Source organism: Lissotriton vulgaris, chromosome 8 (assembly GCF_964263255.1).
Source record: "Lissotriton vulgaris chromosome 8, aLisVul1.2, whole genome shotgun sequence".
In the NCBI taxonomy this organism is placed as follows: Eukaryota; Metazoa; Chordata; class Amphibia; order Caudata; family Salamandridae; genus Lissotriton; species Lissotriton vulgaris.
The window spans coordinates 1,498,716,964-1,498,735,933 of NC_141696.1; the positions used below are offsets into that span (position 1 = coordinate 1,498,716,964).

The 18,970-nt window shown below is 44.6% G+C and overlaps 1 protein-coding gene across 2 annotated transcripts in view; it reads left to right on the top strand.

Annotated features, from left to right (window-relative positions):
• GRAMD1C (GRAM domain containing 1C) overlaps nucleotides 1–18,970 on the top strand; it is a 1,543,720-nt gene that overhangs the window by 277,425 nt on the left and 1,247,325 nt on the right. For both annotated transcript variants that reach the window (XM_086935588.1, XM_086935589.1), the window contains one exon: nucleotides 12,283–12,367. In XM_086935588.1, the coding sequence (XP_086791714.1) occupies nucleotides 12,283–12,367 (85 nt within the window). The remainder of the gene's footprint in view (nucleotides 1–12,282; nucleotides 12,368–18,970) is intronic.

Genomic DNA, 18,970 nt, shown 5'->3' on the forward strand with positions numbered 1-18,970 from the left:
CTCCGGTTAGGGTGCAGTATACCCATTTTCAGATGAAGTCATTTCAGAGACAGAGTTACTCTCATTTGTCTCCCCTCTTGCCTTCGCATATCTTGGAAAACTACGTGGAGGCAGATTCGGATAATGAAGAGGATGATAATGATGATGATCCTTTTGGTGTGGCCCATCACCCTTCCCAGTTGCACATAAAATATCAAGAGGATGAGGATGATGATGAGGTTCATTACTATCAGGAAAATTTAGCTACTCCTTATCATCAGGAGCAACAACACACAGAAGACACGACTCATCTTCCGTCTGTTCTGTGAAGGATTTACAGGCCATGCTGGCCGATTATCGTCAGAGGTTTCCACCAACTCTGCCTGCTCCTAATCCTGTGCCAGAGGACATGCCAGTAACTCCACCGCCACATCCTTCACACTCTCCAAGGCAGGATGTTGACCCCGAAACTGGAGGTCAGGATGTTGACATCTCCTCCCCAGATGAGGATGAAAGAGAGGATGGGGAACTTCCGGATTCCACGCCTACGGAACCATGGAATGATTACATCATTCCTATGCCCTCTCCTAATCTGCCACAACCTTCAGATTCTCCGCCAGAAGACATAGGAGGTTTTCACAACATCATGCACCGGGCGGCTGCTCGATTCGCAATCACAGTTTCGGTTGAACAAACCGACTGCTTCCTTCATGATTTTAAGGAAGGGTATAGAAGGATGTCCAGATCTATCCCTATCATCGACTATATCTGGAAAGAAGGGATTGATATTATGAAGACGCCAGCTTCCATTCCGGCGGTTCTTCCAAGAGTCGACAAGAAGTACCGGGCACCACCGGATACTCCTTCATGTTTGATTGGTCATCCGCGTCCTGACTCAGTGATTACACAAGCGGCTCAACAGCGATCCAAGAATCCGGTTGCACCACTTTCTACGCCTCCAGACAAAGAGGGCAGGAGATTGGATGCAATTGGGAAGAAATTCTCAGCTAGTGCCGCTGCTACTGTCAAGATTGCTAACTCTTTGGCAATTTTAGCACGGTACGACAGACAAATGTGGTCAGATCTGTCAGAGTTCATCAATTTGGTTCCCGATGACCGTGTTGAAGAGGTCAGGAAGGTTGTCTTGGAAGGCGAGCGGGCAGCTTCTGAGATTATCGATTGCGCCCTCGATGTATCTAATACAGCCTTTAGACAATTGGCCGGAGCGGCAGTTCTCAGACGGCAAGGATGGCTCAAGGCGACTTCCTTCAGACCTGAGGTCCAGACCAAAATCCTTGATATGGCCTATAATGGCGAGTTATTGTTTGGCAAGCACATAGATGACGCATTGCTTGCGATAAAAACGGATACTGATACGGCCAAATCGCTTGGTGCACTACAGTATAAGCGAGGTTTTTTCAGAGGGGCGAGAGGCCGTGGTTTTTCATCAAGAGGACATTATCAAAATCAACAAAACCGCCAGTATCAACCTCAAAATAAGCCGTACTACCAGCAGTCCTATCGGCAGTCATCGTCAGCGGGTTTCTCTCGTCAAGGAGGGAAACGACGTTCTAACTACCAGGGACGTGATTCAAATAAACGCCAGTGAGTTTTGCCGGACACCATCCTCCCTTCCTTCCCTCCCCGTGGGCGCCAAGATCTCCGCCTTTTATCAACAGTGGCGGAAAATAACTTCAGATCAGTGGGTTCTGGACATAGTCAAACACGGACACACTCTGGAGTTCTTGCAGAAACCCCCAACATTACCGCCCAGGGGTCCCTCCCCTCCTCGTCTTCATTTGTTATACATGGAAGCCATGAAAATGCTGCACAAAAATGCGATAGAGAAAGTCCCAACATCCCAGAAAAATCAGGGGTTTTATTCTCGCTTCTTCCTTGTGGAAAAGGTTTCAGGAGAGTGGCGTCCAATTTTGGATCTACGAAACTTAAACAAATATCTGAAAAAGCAGAGTTTCCGCATGGTGACACTCACGGATGTCCTCAATTGCCTCATGGAGGGAGATTTCATGGCTTCCCTGGATATGGAAGACGCCTACTTTCACATTCCAATTCATCCAAAGCACCGCAAGTATCTGAGATTCACAGTGGCTGGTGTCCATTTTCAATTCAAGGTGCTACCTTTCGGCCTGAAGTCTGCACCAAGAATTTTTACCAAGACTCTAGTCCCAGTTGCAGCTGCGTTGAGGTTACAGGGAATCCAAGTGTTCCCGTACCTCGACGATTGGTTAATAAAGAGCCCGACAAGGACTTCAACAAGACAATCGGTCAAGAGTGCTCTGTCAATGTTCTCGAATCTGGGTTTAACCCTCAACGTCAAAAAATCTCAACTTCAACCCAAACAAATTCTGACGTTCCTGGGAGCAATACTAGACACTTCTCAGTGCAAGGCCTTCTTAACCCAAATTCGTCGAGAAAAAATCACAAAGCTGGCAAGTCAAATACGGTCAAAAAAGTCTCTTTCGGTCCGACAGTTTGTTTCCCTGCTAGGGATGTGTTCCTCCGCACTCCATCTAGTTCCACTGGCTCGACTCAGAATGAGGCCTCTCCAGGAGGAATTGCATCGACAGTGGCGGCAGGTAGATGGGTCTTTCGAGGACCGTATCAAGGTCACGCCCAAGATGAAACAAGCTCTTCTATGGTGGGCGACAAAGAACAATTTGTCTCCGGGTCTCACTTTTCTTCAGACCCTACCGGAATTTACTCTAACGACAGATGCCTCCATGGAAGGTTGGGGAGGTCATCTCCAGGACCTTCAAGTGCAGGGACGGTGGTCCCATCAGTACAAGCACAAACACATCAACTGCCTCGAGTTGAGGGCAATTTTCCTGTCCTTGCGAGCCTTCCTGCCAAGAATTGCAGGCTCTGCAGTACTGGTGCGCACGGACAACACCACCAGCATGTTTTACGTAAACAAGCAAGGGGGCACAAAATCTCTGGCCCTGTCTCTTCAAGCGCAGGAAATGTGGGAATGGTTACTCCACCACAAGATTTCCCTCAGAGCGGAGCATGTTCAGGGAATTCAGAATTCTCTGGCCGACGATCTCAGCAGATCGTTCACAGGATGTCACGAGTGGGAACTCGAACAACGCCAAGTGGAAACAATTTTCCAGCTCTGGGGCACACCAACGTTGGACCTGTTTGCCACGCAACAGAACAGCAAATGCATTTACTTTGCCAGCAGGTTCCACCAGCAAGGATCGAGGGGAAATGCCCTGTTGATGAGGTGGACCGGAATCTTTGCATATGCCTTCCCACCGATTCCTCTCATCCCAAAAGTTCTACAGAAAATGAAGAGAGAGCGTTGCTCTCTAATCCTAATTGCTCCTCGCTGGCCGAGGCAGTATTGGTTCCAGGAGCTTCTGATGCTCTCCCATCAACCTCCACTGCGCCTCAAACCGACGTTTGCAATGCTAACAAGAGAGGAAGGACAAATACTTCATCCAGATCCTCAGTCGCTACACTTGCACGCCTGGCTCCTGATTTCTTAGAGTTTAAGGACCTGGAGATTTCTCCAGACTGTAGAGCTGTTCTATCTCAGGCTCGTGCACAGTCTACCATCAGAACCTATCGCTTCAAATGGAAGAGATTCTGTTTATGGTGCGGAGAGCATGACGTCCATCCACTACAGGCTCCTCCAGAGAAAATTCTGCCTTATCTGCTGTCTCTAGCCAGATCAGGTCTCGCTTTTTCTTCTATCAAAGTTCACCTTGCTGCCATATCCAGATTCAGGAAGAGTTACAACAAACCATCCTTGTGCTCTTCTTCCTTGATTAAACAGTTCCTTAAAGGATTGTTTCGAGTTTTCCCTCCAGTGCGGCCTCCTCCTCCTGAGTGGGATCTCAATATTGTGTTATCTCAATTGCTGAAAAGACCTTTTGAACCAATTCATAAATCGGAACTTAAATTCTTGACTTGGAAAGTGGCTATTCTGTTAGCTCTCACTTCAACCCGGAGAGTAAGTGAGATACAGGCGTTCACTATATCAGAACCTTTCCTACATTTTTCAAAAGATTATGTGACACTTAGAACTCATCCTAAATTTATTCCCAAAGTTCCGACTCAGTTTCACATCAACCAACCGGTGAAACTAAAAACTTTCTTTCCAGACCCCAAGACTCCAGCTGAAAGGATGCTGCATTCCTTGGATGTCCAAAGATGCCTCAAATTTTATTTGCAAAAGACAAAAGATTTACGCAAATCTACCCAACTGTTTGTGGCTTATGGACAGGCTACACGTGGTCAGGCAGTGACGAAGGCAACTATAGCCAGATGGCTTTCCTCTGTCATCGTCTTCTGTCATGAGAAAGCGAACAAGCCCCTGACAAGAACGGTTAAGGCGCATTCCACCAGGATGATGTCAGCGTCTACAGCCCTATTTGCAGGGGTGTCCCTGGAAAACATCTGCCGTGCTGCTACATGGAAAAGTGTGCATACTTTTACGAAGCACTATTGCCTGCAGCCGGTACTACATGGAGATACGTCAGTGGGAGAAGCAGTGTTGCAGCATCTTCTTCACTGAGGTCAGACTGTTATGGTTTTATTTTTCTCTATTGCTAAATGTTTAATAATATACTGTTTTAACGTTCTAGATATAGATACATATTGTATGAAGGTATTGTCATGATTTTGCATATGTATTGAGATATGTCATTGCTCTAGTACCTTCCAGGTTGTGTGGGGATATATGGTTTGGATTGTCTCCCACCTTCCTCTACCGACAGTTATGGTTGTTACTGCTTGCTATTCTGATTCAGGCATGTGAATCTATGAAAGATACCCCAATACTGGATAAGAAAACAAGTTACTTACCTGTAACTACAGTTATCCAGTATTGGTATCTTTCATAGATTCACATGCACCCACCCTCCTCCCAGACTGGGCAGTTCTTATATAGGATACTACTTCTCACTTGTGCTGGGAAAATCTGAGGAGAACTGCCTGGGCTGGGAAGGTTCTAGAGGGTGAGGTTAGCTGATTGGCTGAGGCTACATTTTCAGTTCTTTTTACATAATGAGGTAGATAGGCTGCTAAGTTTTGGGCCTAGTTGGGCCTATATCCTTTTCTAGCCTACTACTAATGGTTTTTAGGCACTGCTATATATATATAATTTACCGTGGGACTCCCGCCTCGACGACGGGGAATGATTCAGGCATGTGAATCTATGAAAGATACCAATACTGGATAACTGTAGTTACAGGTAAGTAACTTGTTTTCATCTGTAATGGTCAAGAAATGGGCCAAGTCCCAATGCTGCTGTTGTCGGTGGACTACAGATAGAGGGTTGACCCTCTGCCATGTCCAAATGGTCTCTGATGTTCTTGCCTCTTTTAAAGGAAAGATTTGTCTTGAGATTGTCAGCTAAAGAACTCATGTGTTCGCTGTTCAGAAATGGAGGTCTCAAAGTTTTTCTTGCATCGATTTTTATTGAAAGTTTGTACAAGGTATTTTAGCTATGGTTGTATTAAATTCTGAGGGGTGATGCGGTGTTGAAGGAATGTTAAGTTTAAATTAGATGATGTGGTACTCACCCCAAATTGAAGGGTGGTTACTTTTGACGGATGGCAGGCTACTTTGAGAGAATCTAGTGTGAAGGGTGTGGCCTGATGGGAGGGTGCTTTTAGTGACCAGTTGATGGAAGTCAAAGGCTCGAGGATTAATGAGCAGGACATATGTTTAGCGGCAGATGGTATATGAGGAAGAAGGTGACTGAGAATTTGAGGCTGGAGAGCAGCGAATAAGCATTGTTTCACATTCAGGGATGTCGAAGTCTTTATTAAAGGAAGTGCTTTTTGTTGACCATTGTAATTGGTGCTGTATCATTGCTTTATATTCTAGCAGACGTGATAGTTTAGCAAATGATATATGTTGGTGCCGGGCGCATTTGATCGTGCTAAGATTTTCTTTTCTTCTTTTGAAGTGCCAATGAGCCATTTTCTTTTTTGGGGGGGAGGGGGCTATGCATTCATCATTTCAGGCATAGCATTGTTGTAGTTAGTACTGATGTAATTTACCTAGTGATCCTCAGAAGAGCGAGGAGGACTATACATAATGCTTGGTTACTAGGGTTAGATTTGCGTCACAAACCAAGACTTTCAATGTTTTACGCTGATCCGTGGTCACAGATTTGAAATAGAATATAGAAAAGGAAATGTGAGGGAGGTTAAACCAATCGACTAGGACAGGGTCAGCTTATTAGAACGTCCTTAATAGCAATGATGAGATCGAGGTTGGCACATTTAATGTTTGTGGATTCCTAGTAATGTTACAAAGAAGGAGGGGGGTCATTTGGTTTACTCCAATGCAGAGTTTAATCACCATTAACCCCTTCCGTGCGGGGCGTATTTTCCGCCTGTGTTGACTCCGCCTTGCGCGGGCAGAGTCATGACGGAACGGTTCCGTCATCAGCACAGCTCAACCGATGCTGATGACGGAACCGTTCTGTCATCAGCATGGAAGGGGTTAAATACATTATAGTTGGAGTGAAACAATTGGCAGGTGTTATATTTATTTATAACGTTTTATATGGCGCTAGCTAGACCCATGGGTATCAGAGCGCTTTACATACATAAAGGCAAAGAAAAGATTTCATAACATTGCAGGACACGAGGATGCATAAAGATAAATAGTCCATGTACTGTTCAGTGAAGGAGTTATCAAGATCGTCGGGTGAGAGATCATGTTGATTATGTTGGCAATTGAGACCTTGGACTTACGTTCCACAGTGGAACGTGGGAAAAGACTGAAATTACATATTTGCAGCATATGGAATTTAAGAATATCTACTTTATCAAGCGATTTTCCTCTTTGGAAGCCACCCATGTCCTTCCCAATTCTAGATCAGTTGTAAAATTTGAATTTATTCTTTTCTGGAAGCATTTCTTAAAGTGAAGCTCGAACACTAATTACTCTTATTCAAGATTTGCAGATGTATGTCCATGCATACAATGTTTGCTTGCCAATTTCTCTTCATCTTACAACTACAAATTGGTGAGGTTAAAGCATACATGAGAGCAATTGTAAAACGTTTTCCATCTGCAAGGCACTAAAGGTGCTGCAGAACTTGTATATCAACAGCATGGAAGTAAACATGGGTGTGATGGGGGAACACCCAGCATTAAAGAATGGGCAATAGCCAGAAATCACCATTTGCAAATCTATAGGTTTCCCGCATAAGTAGAGTAAGGCTTGAGAGATAGGAATGGGGGAATAGATGAAGCTTGAGGTATGAACACAGCAAGAACTCATTCTGGTTTCTATATGAATAGAAATGGAGTATGAGGCGGTTTGATTAATATTCGGTCGATGTTTTTAAATGGCCTTAAATATCCTTGAGGACTCAAAATCTATGTAAGTGTTTTTATGCTAAGAAAATTAAAACATTGTTCAAGAAATGGGATTAATATAAGTGGGGAAAGCATGTGTATTCATTTCCATAGATTTTTGTTCATGGAGGCTTTACTTTCCCGGTCCTCCTAGTTTCTATTATCTTTGAGAGTGAGGGAATACAATTATGTTGTGCCTCTGTTATTTCACGCTATTCGTTATTATTTCATTACTATTTATTTATTAATCCTCCCTAATCCAATATGCAGAACGACGCTCACTCGGAACTTGTTTAGTCGCAAGACTATATGACATTGATATGAGCACAAAAGTATAGCAGGATGATGATATCTAGAACTTTCGAATTCCTGTTTCTTCCTACAGACCTACACCCGACACGAATAATCTGGTGAAAATTGAGAAGTCCTTGCAATTACGTACTGAATATATTTTATAACATTCTATTTTAACAAACCCATGACGTTATTTTGTTACACCAATATTTATCAACGTTTTAATGAAAATTGATTATTATTTTTTTTTTACACGTATCTAATTTGTAGTGTGATGGTTTGTATTAACTAATTCAAAACAACAAGAGAGGTAGGGTGTAGACACTCCTGTACCCCAATTCTATATATCATAAACAACAAAGGAGTGACTCTCGTTCCGGGAGACAGCCACAGTCCGTGTAGGTACACGGTGGGGAGCCGCAGGCGAGGAATATAGCGCCGCGTGAAAACAACCCAGGCTGCCATTTCCGAAGGAGCACAATTTGTTCCCTCAGAAAGTTCCTGTTTTTTACACCCCTACTAGAGTGAGTAGTGTGGTGGAGATGGAATGTCCTTCCATCCTTTGATTTTAAAACAATAACAACTTATTCACACTTAGAGCCTCACGGGAGGGTGCACCTTAGAGCGTGCATACCACCGGAGGACTTATGTTGTAGGTCCTGAAGAAAGCTGAGCTAAATGCAACCCTAACAGCTGAAACATGTCGACCAAATTTTACCTCTGACTTAGGACTCCGGTTCCTTAATTAAGAACCGTGGGAGTCCGCACACTTTGTTTTTAACCAATGCGGGTTGGCCATTATTAAAAATTTTTCTAAGGGCACAACCTCTGCATTTTTTAATTTAATACACTTTTGCACTATCACGTTTAGTCACCTCCTAATTTGGGCACTGTTGCACCCACCACATCCTGCTCCGCTGTAATCAGGCGTTGTAGCACGCTGGGGAGACATTCGGTCACCCCAGCGGTAAGCATGGGCGGAAAATCCGTTTCGCTCGCGGATTTTGCGGATTTTCGGTAAATTCGCAATCCGCGAGATTCGCGAATCTCCCGCAAAATCCGCAAATCCGCGAGCAGCGGATTTTGCTCGCACTGTTCGCACTGTTCGCGTGAGTTCGCGGCTTCCCAGTACAACTTCGCGCCCCGCGAATAAGTGCAAAATTGCAGAAATACGATCTTAGCAAAACTGAAACTACTTACCAGGTTCAAAAGTTCAGGCTAGTAGCCATTTCCTGTAGTGCTTCCTGAGGGGCCCCTCCAGAGTTCAGTTGCCAGTTGCAACTATTATGTGACCCTGCTCTGAACCTCAGAATAGTTACACATATGCCACAAAGGTCCTGAATTACAGCTAAGGGAGACAAGCAGGAGCCAGGCTGGAAGTTCAAATCCATTAATCAGCCCCTAATTCATTATTGTCAGTTGGGGCAGGGCAGGTGTTGTAACTAATTTTGCAACAATGAAAGCACTTAGCAAGTGCAAAAGATCACTAATCAGGAAGCACTAAGGAAGCAGGTGCCAGCTAAAAAAATATTCTGTGACACATTAATCAGCCCCAAATTAATTCAGGTCACTTGAGGCAGGGAAGGTGTGCTTGCGTTGCCACAATAATGTACACTGGCTGGACAACCAGAGGGTGCTGTGATGAAACAGAGGGTGGCATGGGTGGGCCAGACGGTGGCATGAGTAGTCAGAGAGTGGCAGTGGTGACAGAGAGTGGCAGTGATGAAGAAGAGTGTCCCAAACAGGCTGGACACGTAGAAACAACAAGTTCGCGAAACTTGCGACCCGACAGGTAAGTTCGCAATTTGCGACATTGTACAAAACCCTCGCGAACTGGCAGAAACCTGCGCAAACACAAAAAAAAAATCCGCAAATTCGCGAGAATTCGCGGATTTTGCGGATTGCGAGTTCGCAAATCCGCAAAATTCGCGAACGCGAGATTCGCAAAATTCGCCCATGCTTACCCAGCGGGGACCCGATGATGAAACATGTCACCAACTAGTGGTGAGTGAGGGTCCTTCTAAGAACTTAGGTCCTTCCCCCTACCCAATAGATGGTGACTAACATACGCCTTGACCTTCTTCCGATTGAAGACGGTCGCCCGGGCCCCCCTAGGGACTTCTAAGACTGCCTCACTGTATTCCCTGCACGCGTGTGAGCATTGATCACGCGTGCAGCATACAGTGAAGCTTTATCTCGTGATTCTATTTTTATTATCACTTTTTTATTATCATTTTTTTCACTAGAGTCACTCCTTTGTTGTTTATAATACATTTTATTAACTAATAACAATAAACGATAAACTGTACGATAAACTGTACTTGGGACACTGCGGCAGGTGAAAAGTTGTTTATTTTTTCCTCAACCTCCCCGACAAGTTGATTTATTACAGCCCGATCAGAAAGATTTGAGAGGAATATACAAGGGTATCCAATATAAGGGGGTGAAGTGGATATATGCAGTGCTTTAATGTTGTTAAATAATGCTATGCTGCTCAGAATCCTGTGGCCTGCGCTATTAAATGTGAGCGCCCAATACCAAGGCTATGTATTTCTGAATCCACCTAGGTCTCTTTAATCCACCGCCAGACATTCCCTGCCCCTTTATCTCACTCTTGTAGTTTCTGCTTTCTCCCTTGGTGAGTTTTTGCTGTCTTTCTCTTCCTCCGTATTTCCTGTGTGTGTTTTCCCTGTTTTGTCCTCGGGACATATTTGATGAGAAAAAATAAGTGACGGTCCACAAAAGGAGTGCCATTGGCCCCCACCAGCTCAAATTAAGCACTGCATCTGTGTGTTTATGTGGGACAAAATAAAGTCAATGTATCGAAACCTGTTCAGAGGCACTACAAAGGATTCCATACTCGGGTTTGAATTGTTTTCTTTTTAAACACAGTTAATTGTGATCTTCTCTGGCATTCGGGTGTTTGTTGCCTCAGCGTATTAGCTTACTAGAAATGTCTGTCATCTCTCTCAGCTTTGCATGAGAGATTGTCAGCACTAGGTTTGATGTTACTGCTTCCAGTTCACTTGTTTGTTGTAAAGAGTTTATTGGGTTTTACATCATAGCAAAGAATAATCCACAACGTGACTAGCAAGCCAGTCAGTTTATTTTCGCTAAAAATTAGAATCCAATTATAACATTAAACAATCCCCCTTCCCCTCCCACAGTCGCATCCAAGTGGTACTGCTTCTTGATAGCATGTCCTTATGTCTCAGTTGGCAGTGTCTCATCTCCTAAAGCAAAAGTGATGTTCCCTTCAAGATCAAAAATGTAATTCCTACACACTCCATTATCAGTGTCCATAGTCGGGTACTTAATCTTCAGTCATCGGTGACAGGGGTCCTCTCCGCCGAGTTATCTGGGGACCTTGCTGCAGGCGAGGGTTCTTTGTCGTGCATGCAATATACCAGTGCTTCCCAGACCCTTGCCAAGTCTGAAGATACTCGCCCCCTTCTCTAAGCAGCACAGTGCTCTTATACCCTGCCCAGCGTTCAAGCTCCCTGTGCCATGTTTCCACTTTGGACCCCCTGGGGTTTTCCAATGCCTTGTAATTTCATGTTTCGCAAAGATGCATGACAATTCCTGGAATCTGCTTGTAGCTTTAGTCTTGGTTGTATGTGGGGACCAACTTAGTAGCCAGTGCCTCAGTGTGCAGGGAACTTAACTTCTTTGGATGTGATATGTGCCACAGTGCTCGTAATCCTTCCCCAATCCTCTGTGACGGGCATCTTCACATCATGTGCAGCAGCTCCTCCTCTTCTCTACATCTTGGACATGCTGCCCCTGCTATATGGAAGGGTCAGTTGAGTTTCCCAGGTGTGCGGTATGCTCTATGTAATATGTAGAAGTTTATCAACATGAGCCAGGCATTTCGGGATACGTTTAGGAACTCTTTCCAATACGGCCCCCAGTCGCTCTCCTCTATGGGGATTCCTGTCTTCTTCCCATCTAGCTGTTAATCCAGTGAGAGATTTATGTGTCTCCCCGTATCACTCTGTATAAACAGAGTATCATCTTGTAAGTGCCTGATGCTGTAGGTATGTACTCACAGCCCTTATGGGTCGGGGAGTTCTGCTAGGCCACACCCCAGTGTCCGAGAATCGCAGTGGTTACAGCTCCATTTAGTAAGCAGTGATTATGTGGTAAGTCAAATGTCTCCGTGAATTTATCAAATGGGAGGAACGCACCCTCTTAGTACAGATCTCCGACCTTTGTGGCTCCTGCTTCCGTCCACTCTGAGACCCCTCCAGTCTCCCCCTTGAGGCAGCATAGTTAGTGGTATATTGGGCGAGTATGGCTTCTCATTCTCATTCTTTGTAAGCATCTATTCCAGCTGTACTGCAGCACCAGAAATTCAGTGCTGTCGTTTCCTTGGGGTTGTCTCAGTACTTTCGTGCCACTTAATAGCAGTGTACCAGGGTTTGGAAGGAGAAAACTGAAGAAGGGATCATGCTGAAAGCAAGGTTGGGGATGTTGGCTGTAGACTTACTAATTTCCTTTATTTTTGTCACACAAGATGGTGTTGTGAGTCACATGGGTGGAACAGCGCTCCTTTGGGAACGCACAATTTTGGTATGCTATGGCCATGCAATATTTATCTTTGTTTTGACTTAGTTCAGTCTGTATTACTTACCTTTTTTCACCCAGTTCACTATCTGTGTTTTAGGTCTCAAGTTCTACATATAAACAGAGGAGTGAAGAATTTCGAAGACAGTTCAAAGATCTTCCTGAAACAGAGAGGCTCATAGTAGGTAAGGTAGAGAAACCTAGATACCAAATGGCAAGCAATTTATTAGAAATTGTGTATTTTTGGAAAACAATGATTTCTTGTTATTGTCAGGACTTTGTTCAGAGGGCCACAGTAGCTACTGAGCCTAACCGTTGGGGTTAATGTCTTTTACTTCTGATGTCCTGGGGCCTTGCCTACTATGGATCCTGAGCAACTGGCCCAAGAACCCCATCTGCATATGACTCTCGAGGGTAGCATGGTTTGAGGAGTTCACAGCTTCTTGGGGGTGGATTGAGGTAGACACAGGGGTGAACACAGGCTCATAACTCACAATACGCACAGCAGCAACGATACATTATTTTGCAGTCAAATGCTTGGTTTTATGAAAAAAGAAGTATTTTTATATGAACATAAAGTAAAATAAGATACTCGTAAACAATACACACAGTCCCCTGGGGTCAGGGCTCTAGTGTTTCACAGACAGGTCTCTGAGTCCCAATTACCTCGCTAGTACTAGTGGTTATGCCCCATTTATTATAGGCAACATTAATGTTAAGCCCCGCTGGTATTCTCAGTCTCAAGAGTCTCACTCTGACTCTCGAATAAAGTTAAAAGTGATCCACCACTGCAGCGCTATCTGACAAGCCAGTTCCTCAGGGCCATTTAGCCCCAAAATTAATCTTAGCTGCACCAGCAGGATTACAGCGACCGGAGTTTCTGAGCGCGCCTCCTTTGCAGTCACTTAAGCTTCAGCGGCTGCCTCCAGTAAGTCTTTCCTACTCAGCGTAGGAGGACTGCGTTCGGGTGTCCTTGTGTTCTTCAACTGCGATACTGCAGTGGCCGGCGGGTTATCGATGATCCTCCAATGTTTGGTAAGTTACAAGTGCTTCTTCTCATGGAGGGGAGGGGTGACTATCCTGGTCCTCAGTCACAGCTTTAGCCCACGCACTCTTCATTTGTTTTGGTGGACACTCTCCCTTGGCATACAGGGTCACCATTCTTCTGCACATGAGCTGCAACCTGATAGGTACAACAGTAAAAAAAATTCACTGCAGCCTCACCTGGCATACAGGGTCGTCAACTTGATACTGCACATGGGCTACAGCCTGATTGGCACTGCAGTAATCTTCATGGCGGCCCCACCTGGCTTAAGGGGTAGCTGACTTGTTACTTGTTGTATCCAGTAGAATGAATTTCAAGATAATCATGATAAAATTGAAATAAGATTTATTCTTATAAGAAGAACAACACCAAAGATCCAACAGGTGTCTCTCTTGGTCAGCCTCCACTCAATAACTGAAGACACAGGCGTCCAAGAAACCAATATTCTATGTTGCTAGCTGATAAACAATATGAAAGATGCATGTTTGACTGTACACAAGAAATGCACTTAAGAAATAACAAGAAAGTAAAAATGAAGACCTACAACAATACTGCACATGGGTGATGACCTGTTAGGTTCAGCAACGGTCCCGGCTCACTTCATGGTGGTTCTCCTATGGCAAACCAGGGTTGCCGAATTTTCCCAGCACACAGACAACAACCCTATTGGTGCAGCGACCATCTCCTCACACCTTGTGGTGCTATACATTGTGGGATTGTGGTGACCATTGACTCAATGTGTTTTATTTGACTCCATTTTGAATGTACAACATCATTTTGTGCTCTTGCATGATTTCATTTTGTGTTTTCTTGCAGCTTCAGAGAGAAAAGTTTTTATTGCTTCACAGCACAGGGCAAAACAACCTTTCTTGGAACAGAACGTGTGGGATGTGCGTTTGGTGCCTTTCACAGGGTTGAGATTGTTTTTGCCAGAGAAATGTGCAGATTGTACAGCTCTGTCTTGGAGTCAAAACATGGAGGTTTGGCCAGCTACCTTTTTTGACCTCGACTCAGACTGGTATGGTCAGCCTTGGTTTTGCAATAGATGAAGGGAGGGGGAATTTCTAGAAGCCTCTCACCATGTTACTGAAGGTATAAAAGACAGGAACTTTTGGCAGTCAGACATAAGCTCGTTCGTGGAGTGGACGCACCATCATAGGTAAATTTTTGATGTTTCCCAATTGAGACTCCTTGATGACTGAAAAGGGCTTCCCAGTCAAACTGACCAGAATGATATGTTTAGCTCAATAGGTGATGTATTTGTACACATTTTCAGTGCTTATTCCTCGCATTGGAGGTCTATTATTACTTGCATGTCTTTTACTCCCTTGCATTTGACTTGTGAGTGTTCCATTACTATTTGCATGTATTTCACTATTGTTATCTGTTTGTGTTTTATCCCATGTATTTGACAGTTGGATTACTTGTGAGTGTTTTATTATTACTTGTGTGAGAGAGTGTGTCTGTGTGTGTGTGTGTGTGTGTGTGTGTGTGTATATCTATATCCAAACCAAACACCCCTCCTGTAAGAAAGGAGAAGAGGCCACTCAGGGGAACTTAGGGAGCCGTTTAATAAGGACAGCAAGGCAAGATGCATTTCGGCGTTGTAGCCTTCCTCAGTTGCCGCTGCTACCACGTTTTGACTCCACCCACGTCTTGAATGTGTCCTGTATAACCCTCATTGGAAGGTGAGTGAGTTCCGCCCCAAAGTCACATGTTAATTTTTCCATAGTGGCTCAGATAATATATATATATATGATCGCCACACTTCGCTGTTTCAAACGAAAGATAGACGGCACTCCAAAGTCTTTTGTCCAGAAAATAATTTTATTGGCAGACCCCCTGCCCCCTCGACAAACGCGTTTCACCACTAGGGCTTTTTGTATGTATGTGTGTATGTGTATATATATATATATATATATATATATATATATATATATATATATATATATATATATATATATATATTTATTTTTACCTGTTTCGTTTGAAATCTGGGAAAGTCTTTCGGTTAGAGTGTTGTATTATTAAAAACCCACGCTTTATTGGGAAGCTGCATTTTTAAGGTTAATTTGGCTCATTTTGTGAATGCTGATTCTCTTTTCCAAGTATTTCTTCTTGCCTTACCGAGTTCCTCATCTTGAGAGTGTTGAATTTCTTTTATTTGGAAGTGGAAAGCAAGACATACCTCACTACGGGCATGCACTCACCAGGATCCCTCTACTGGACCTCTCTCCCTTCAGTGCCCTCCTCTCCCTCCCAGGGCACACTGATCTTAGCAGGCAAGCAGCCGCTGGTGCTCCAGAGTCCAAGCGCAGGTGATCTTGGATTCCCTGGGTGATGTCCCCTCACCCAGCTGGGAGACTTGCAAGACTTTCCCCAAGTCCTGCTTACAGGAGAAAGTCTTGCAGAGCTTCCCCTCCTCACTTAGCCTGACTGGCTGGTTGATAGTTGATAGTTTTTGAGATCTCAAGCTGTCCTCCTATAGTCCATTTCGAGAAACCAAATGTGATTTAGAGTCTGAGTCTCTGAAGTTTGTGTTGGGATTTGCTTCCTTTTAAAGCGCTCTCTCTGGTGTTTTCCTTTCCTCCTGAAAGCAGCCCGTCACAACAAATCTGAAAGCCCCACAACACAGGACATTTGAGTGACTAGAAGTTCACACCTGGATGTCAGCCATAGTGGTATGTGTATCAGATGGTTATCCCGGTACCTCAGCCCTACTCTTTAGGATTCTCCGGTCAACCCCATCTCCTTCCTGAGATATGCCCAGGCCCCTTCCTTGTGACCTCTCTCTTAATCAAAGAGCACCCTTTGAAGTGTACAAAGAGGCTGTCTCTCCCTTCCTCCAGTGTGTCACTCCCAGCCTACAAGAATGAAGCAATGCACACATCTTTCTGGGGGGGATTCCTCTACATCCTCTCCTCTCATGGTTATCTAGTCAGCCCTGGTCTTCTAAAATGAAACCCAGAATAATCCATGTATTGTGCCCTTCACACTAGAAGACTACAGACCATTCAGAACTAAGCGGCCAGCATCACCCCTCCCGGTCCAAAAAGAACCCAATCCATGAGACAGGCTTATGTTATGGCACATGATCGGTGCTTGCCTATGACAAAAAAAATCAGCATTCGGGATCCAGACATCAGGACAGCTGGAGCACTCAGGGCAGGGTTGCACGTCTATCATCATGCGAAGGACTTTTCTGTTCCAAAAGTTATTATCCAAGAAACTGTTGATAATGCCTTTTTTTGTCCTGCCAACTGCTCATTCTTTTTGTCTACTCATGAATGCTGCTCTTAAAGTTTTATATTTACGGCTCACGCCGTATGTGTATGGACAAGAGCCACAAGTTTCTGTTCTCAGGAGTAAAAGAAACTGTAGGAAAGTAGGATTTGCTTTCATGGTTACCCCTACTTTTTGCTTGGTGTCAGTGTGTTTGTGACCTAGTCTGCTGGGATCCTGCTAATCGGGACCCCAGCAACTGTGCTTTCTCACCAAAAATGGTTATGGTAAGGACCTTGGTACCTCCACAATTGGCTACTGGTTTACCTTTGTAAGTCCCTAGTATATGGTACTAAGCTCCCTAGTATATGGTACTAAGGTCCCCAGGGAATAGGTACACCAGAGGTCTCCCATGGGTTTCAGCATGCATAATGCCTCCCTTGGGAGTCCACTTAAACTGTGACAACAGACCTGCCATTGCAGCCTCCTGTGTGATTTGGTGCTTGCGCCTCTTACGACAGATATAAGTTTCCTTATATCTGAGGTCACTGCACCATAAACCTATAAGTCACAACTATGGCAGGCTCTTCAGTCCTGAGGGCTGGGTGCTTGGTTGTAGATGTGAGGATGCCCCTGCTTGAGCAGGACACCCCTACAAACCCCGGAGTTAATACTCCAGGCTTACATACATATAATGGCGTTCACTCATTATGAGATGTCTAATTATATACTGGCTGCACCGAACCTAGTCATGTTTGATGATATGATTTGATTTTAATATTTATAAAGCACATGATTGCCCTTGGGCGTCTTGGTGCTGTGTCCGATGCGTAGGAAGATCTGGCCATGTGTGCATTGTCTAGGCGTTAAAAGCCAACTCTATAAGGCTTTCCTGAAGTGCAACAGCGAGGGGCTACATTCTATTGTGATGGGTAAAAAATTCCAATCATTGGCAGTCCGAAGCAGAAAGTTTCCCCTTCCCCATCTCACCTGCTTGATTTTGGGAATTTGCTGAGTTTGAGTGGACTGACCTCAGATTTCTAGCCGGTACGTACCAATTCAGGTGGGCTCTCAAGAACTGTGGTCCCGTCCCATGTAAGGCTTTATAGGCCAGACACAACGATTTAAACCTGATCCTTTTCCCCATAGGAAGCCAGTGGAGACTACTCAATCTATGACCAACTGGCTCAGAGCTTGGAACTTTAAGCACCAACCTTGCGGCTGCATTCTGCAGCCACTGGAGTTTTGCTACTTGTTGGACTTGTATTGCGGAGTATAAGGCATTGCCATATCTAGTCTGGCCAAGGCCAGTGCCGTCGCCAATTTTTTCCATGAATCTTGAGGAATGTATGGGCATACTCTTCTGATCATTTACAGTATATACCAAATAGTTGACGAGAGGCAATTTATCTGGTCATTAAAAGTCAGTTTATTATCGAAAATGACTCCCAGACTGTGTCTAACATGTGCAAGGTACACTTTCGGCTTTTTATGTCTTGACTCAGTAAATGTGTTGTGTGGTATGATTTTTGAAATCTTGCGTCATCAGTAGCATTGAGTCGTCTGGACACCTATTTCCACATTCACATTCTGTAAGCCCACAGGTGCTGTTTTCACTTCAACCTGGATAAGCTGCATTTCAGTTTACCGTACTCCGCTCTGCCCTCAGTGCCCCATAGAAGTTCACCAAGCTGAAGGTGGCAGTCTATGCATACCTTCGGAGGTCGGGTAAACGGGCTCGATACCTCAAGATGGAAGCAACATTCCTGACATCATTAGGGATCACTATCAACATGCCGAAGTCACACATGACTCATTTGCAGAAGCCACCTTTCAACTGAACCTTCCTGGACACTGTGTGCTATATGGCCTTCCCTCCGGATCAGTGAGTCCCCATGTTTCAGTCTCATTCCTGGGTCTCAGTGAGGGTGGCTGTGAAGCTTCTTTTCCTTTTGGCCTTCTGCATCCTCATTGACCATGCCAGATGGCATATGTGGGCTCTGCATTGGAATCTGAAAAAAAAAGACTTTCTGCTGTCCATTAAGGGGAGGCTGGTTCAGGTCCTCATGGGCAACACCACCGCCATGTGCAACAAACAGGGCAGAGTGAGACCCTGAGCCTGAAACAGGAGAGCTTTCACCTCTGGAATTGACTGAATTGTCAGGGTTTTTCCTGGATTGTGCACAAACTGGTCGGATCTTTAAAAACCAGGGCAGACAAACTTAGCCAGCATTGCCTAGAGAAGCATAAATGGCAATTACACTCTGGGTCTCAGCTTGTCTTCCTGCTATGGGGAGAATTCAAATTCCATCTCTTTGCCACTACCTTCGATGCACAATGTCAGCACTTTTGCATTCAGTAGGTCCCAAGAATTCTCTCTCTGTGAGACACATTCCATTTAAAGTGGGACATGGGAGTCCTGTATGCCTTCCTGCTGCTACATTTCTTACCCCGACTTCTGAAGAACAGGAACAACCAGGCCCAATTCATCTTAATGGCTCTATGTTGGACTAGGAGAGTG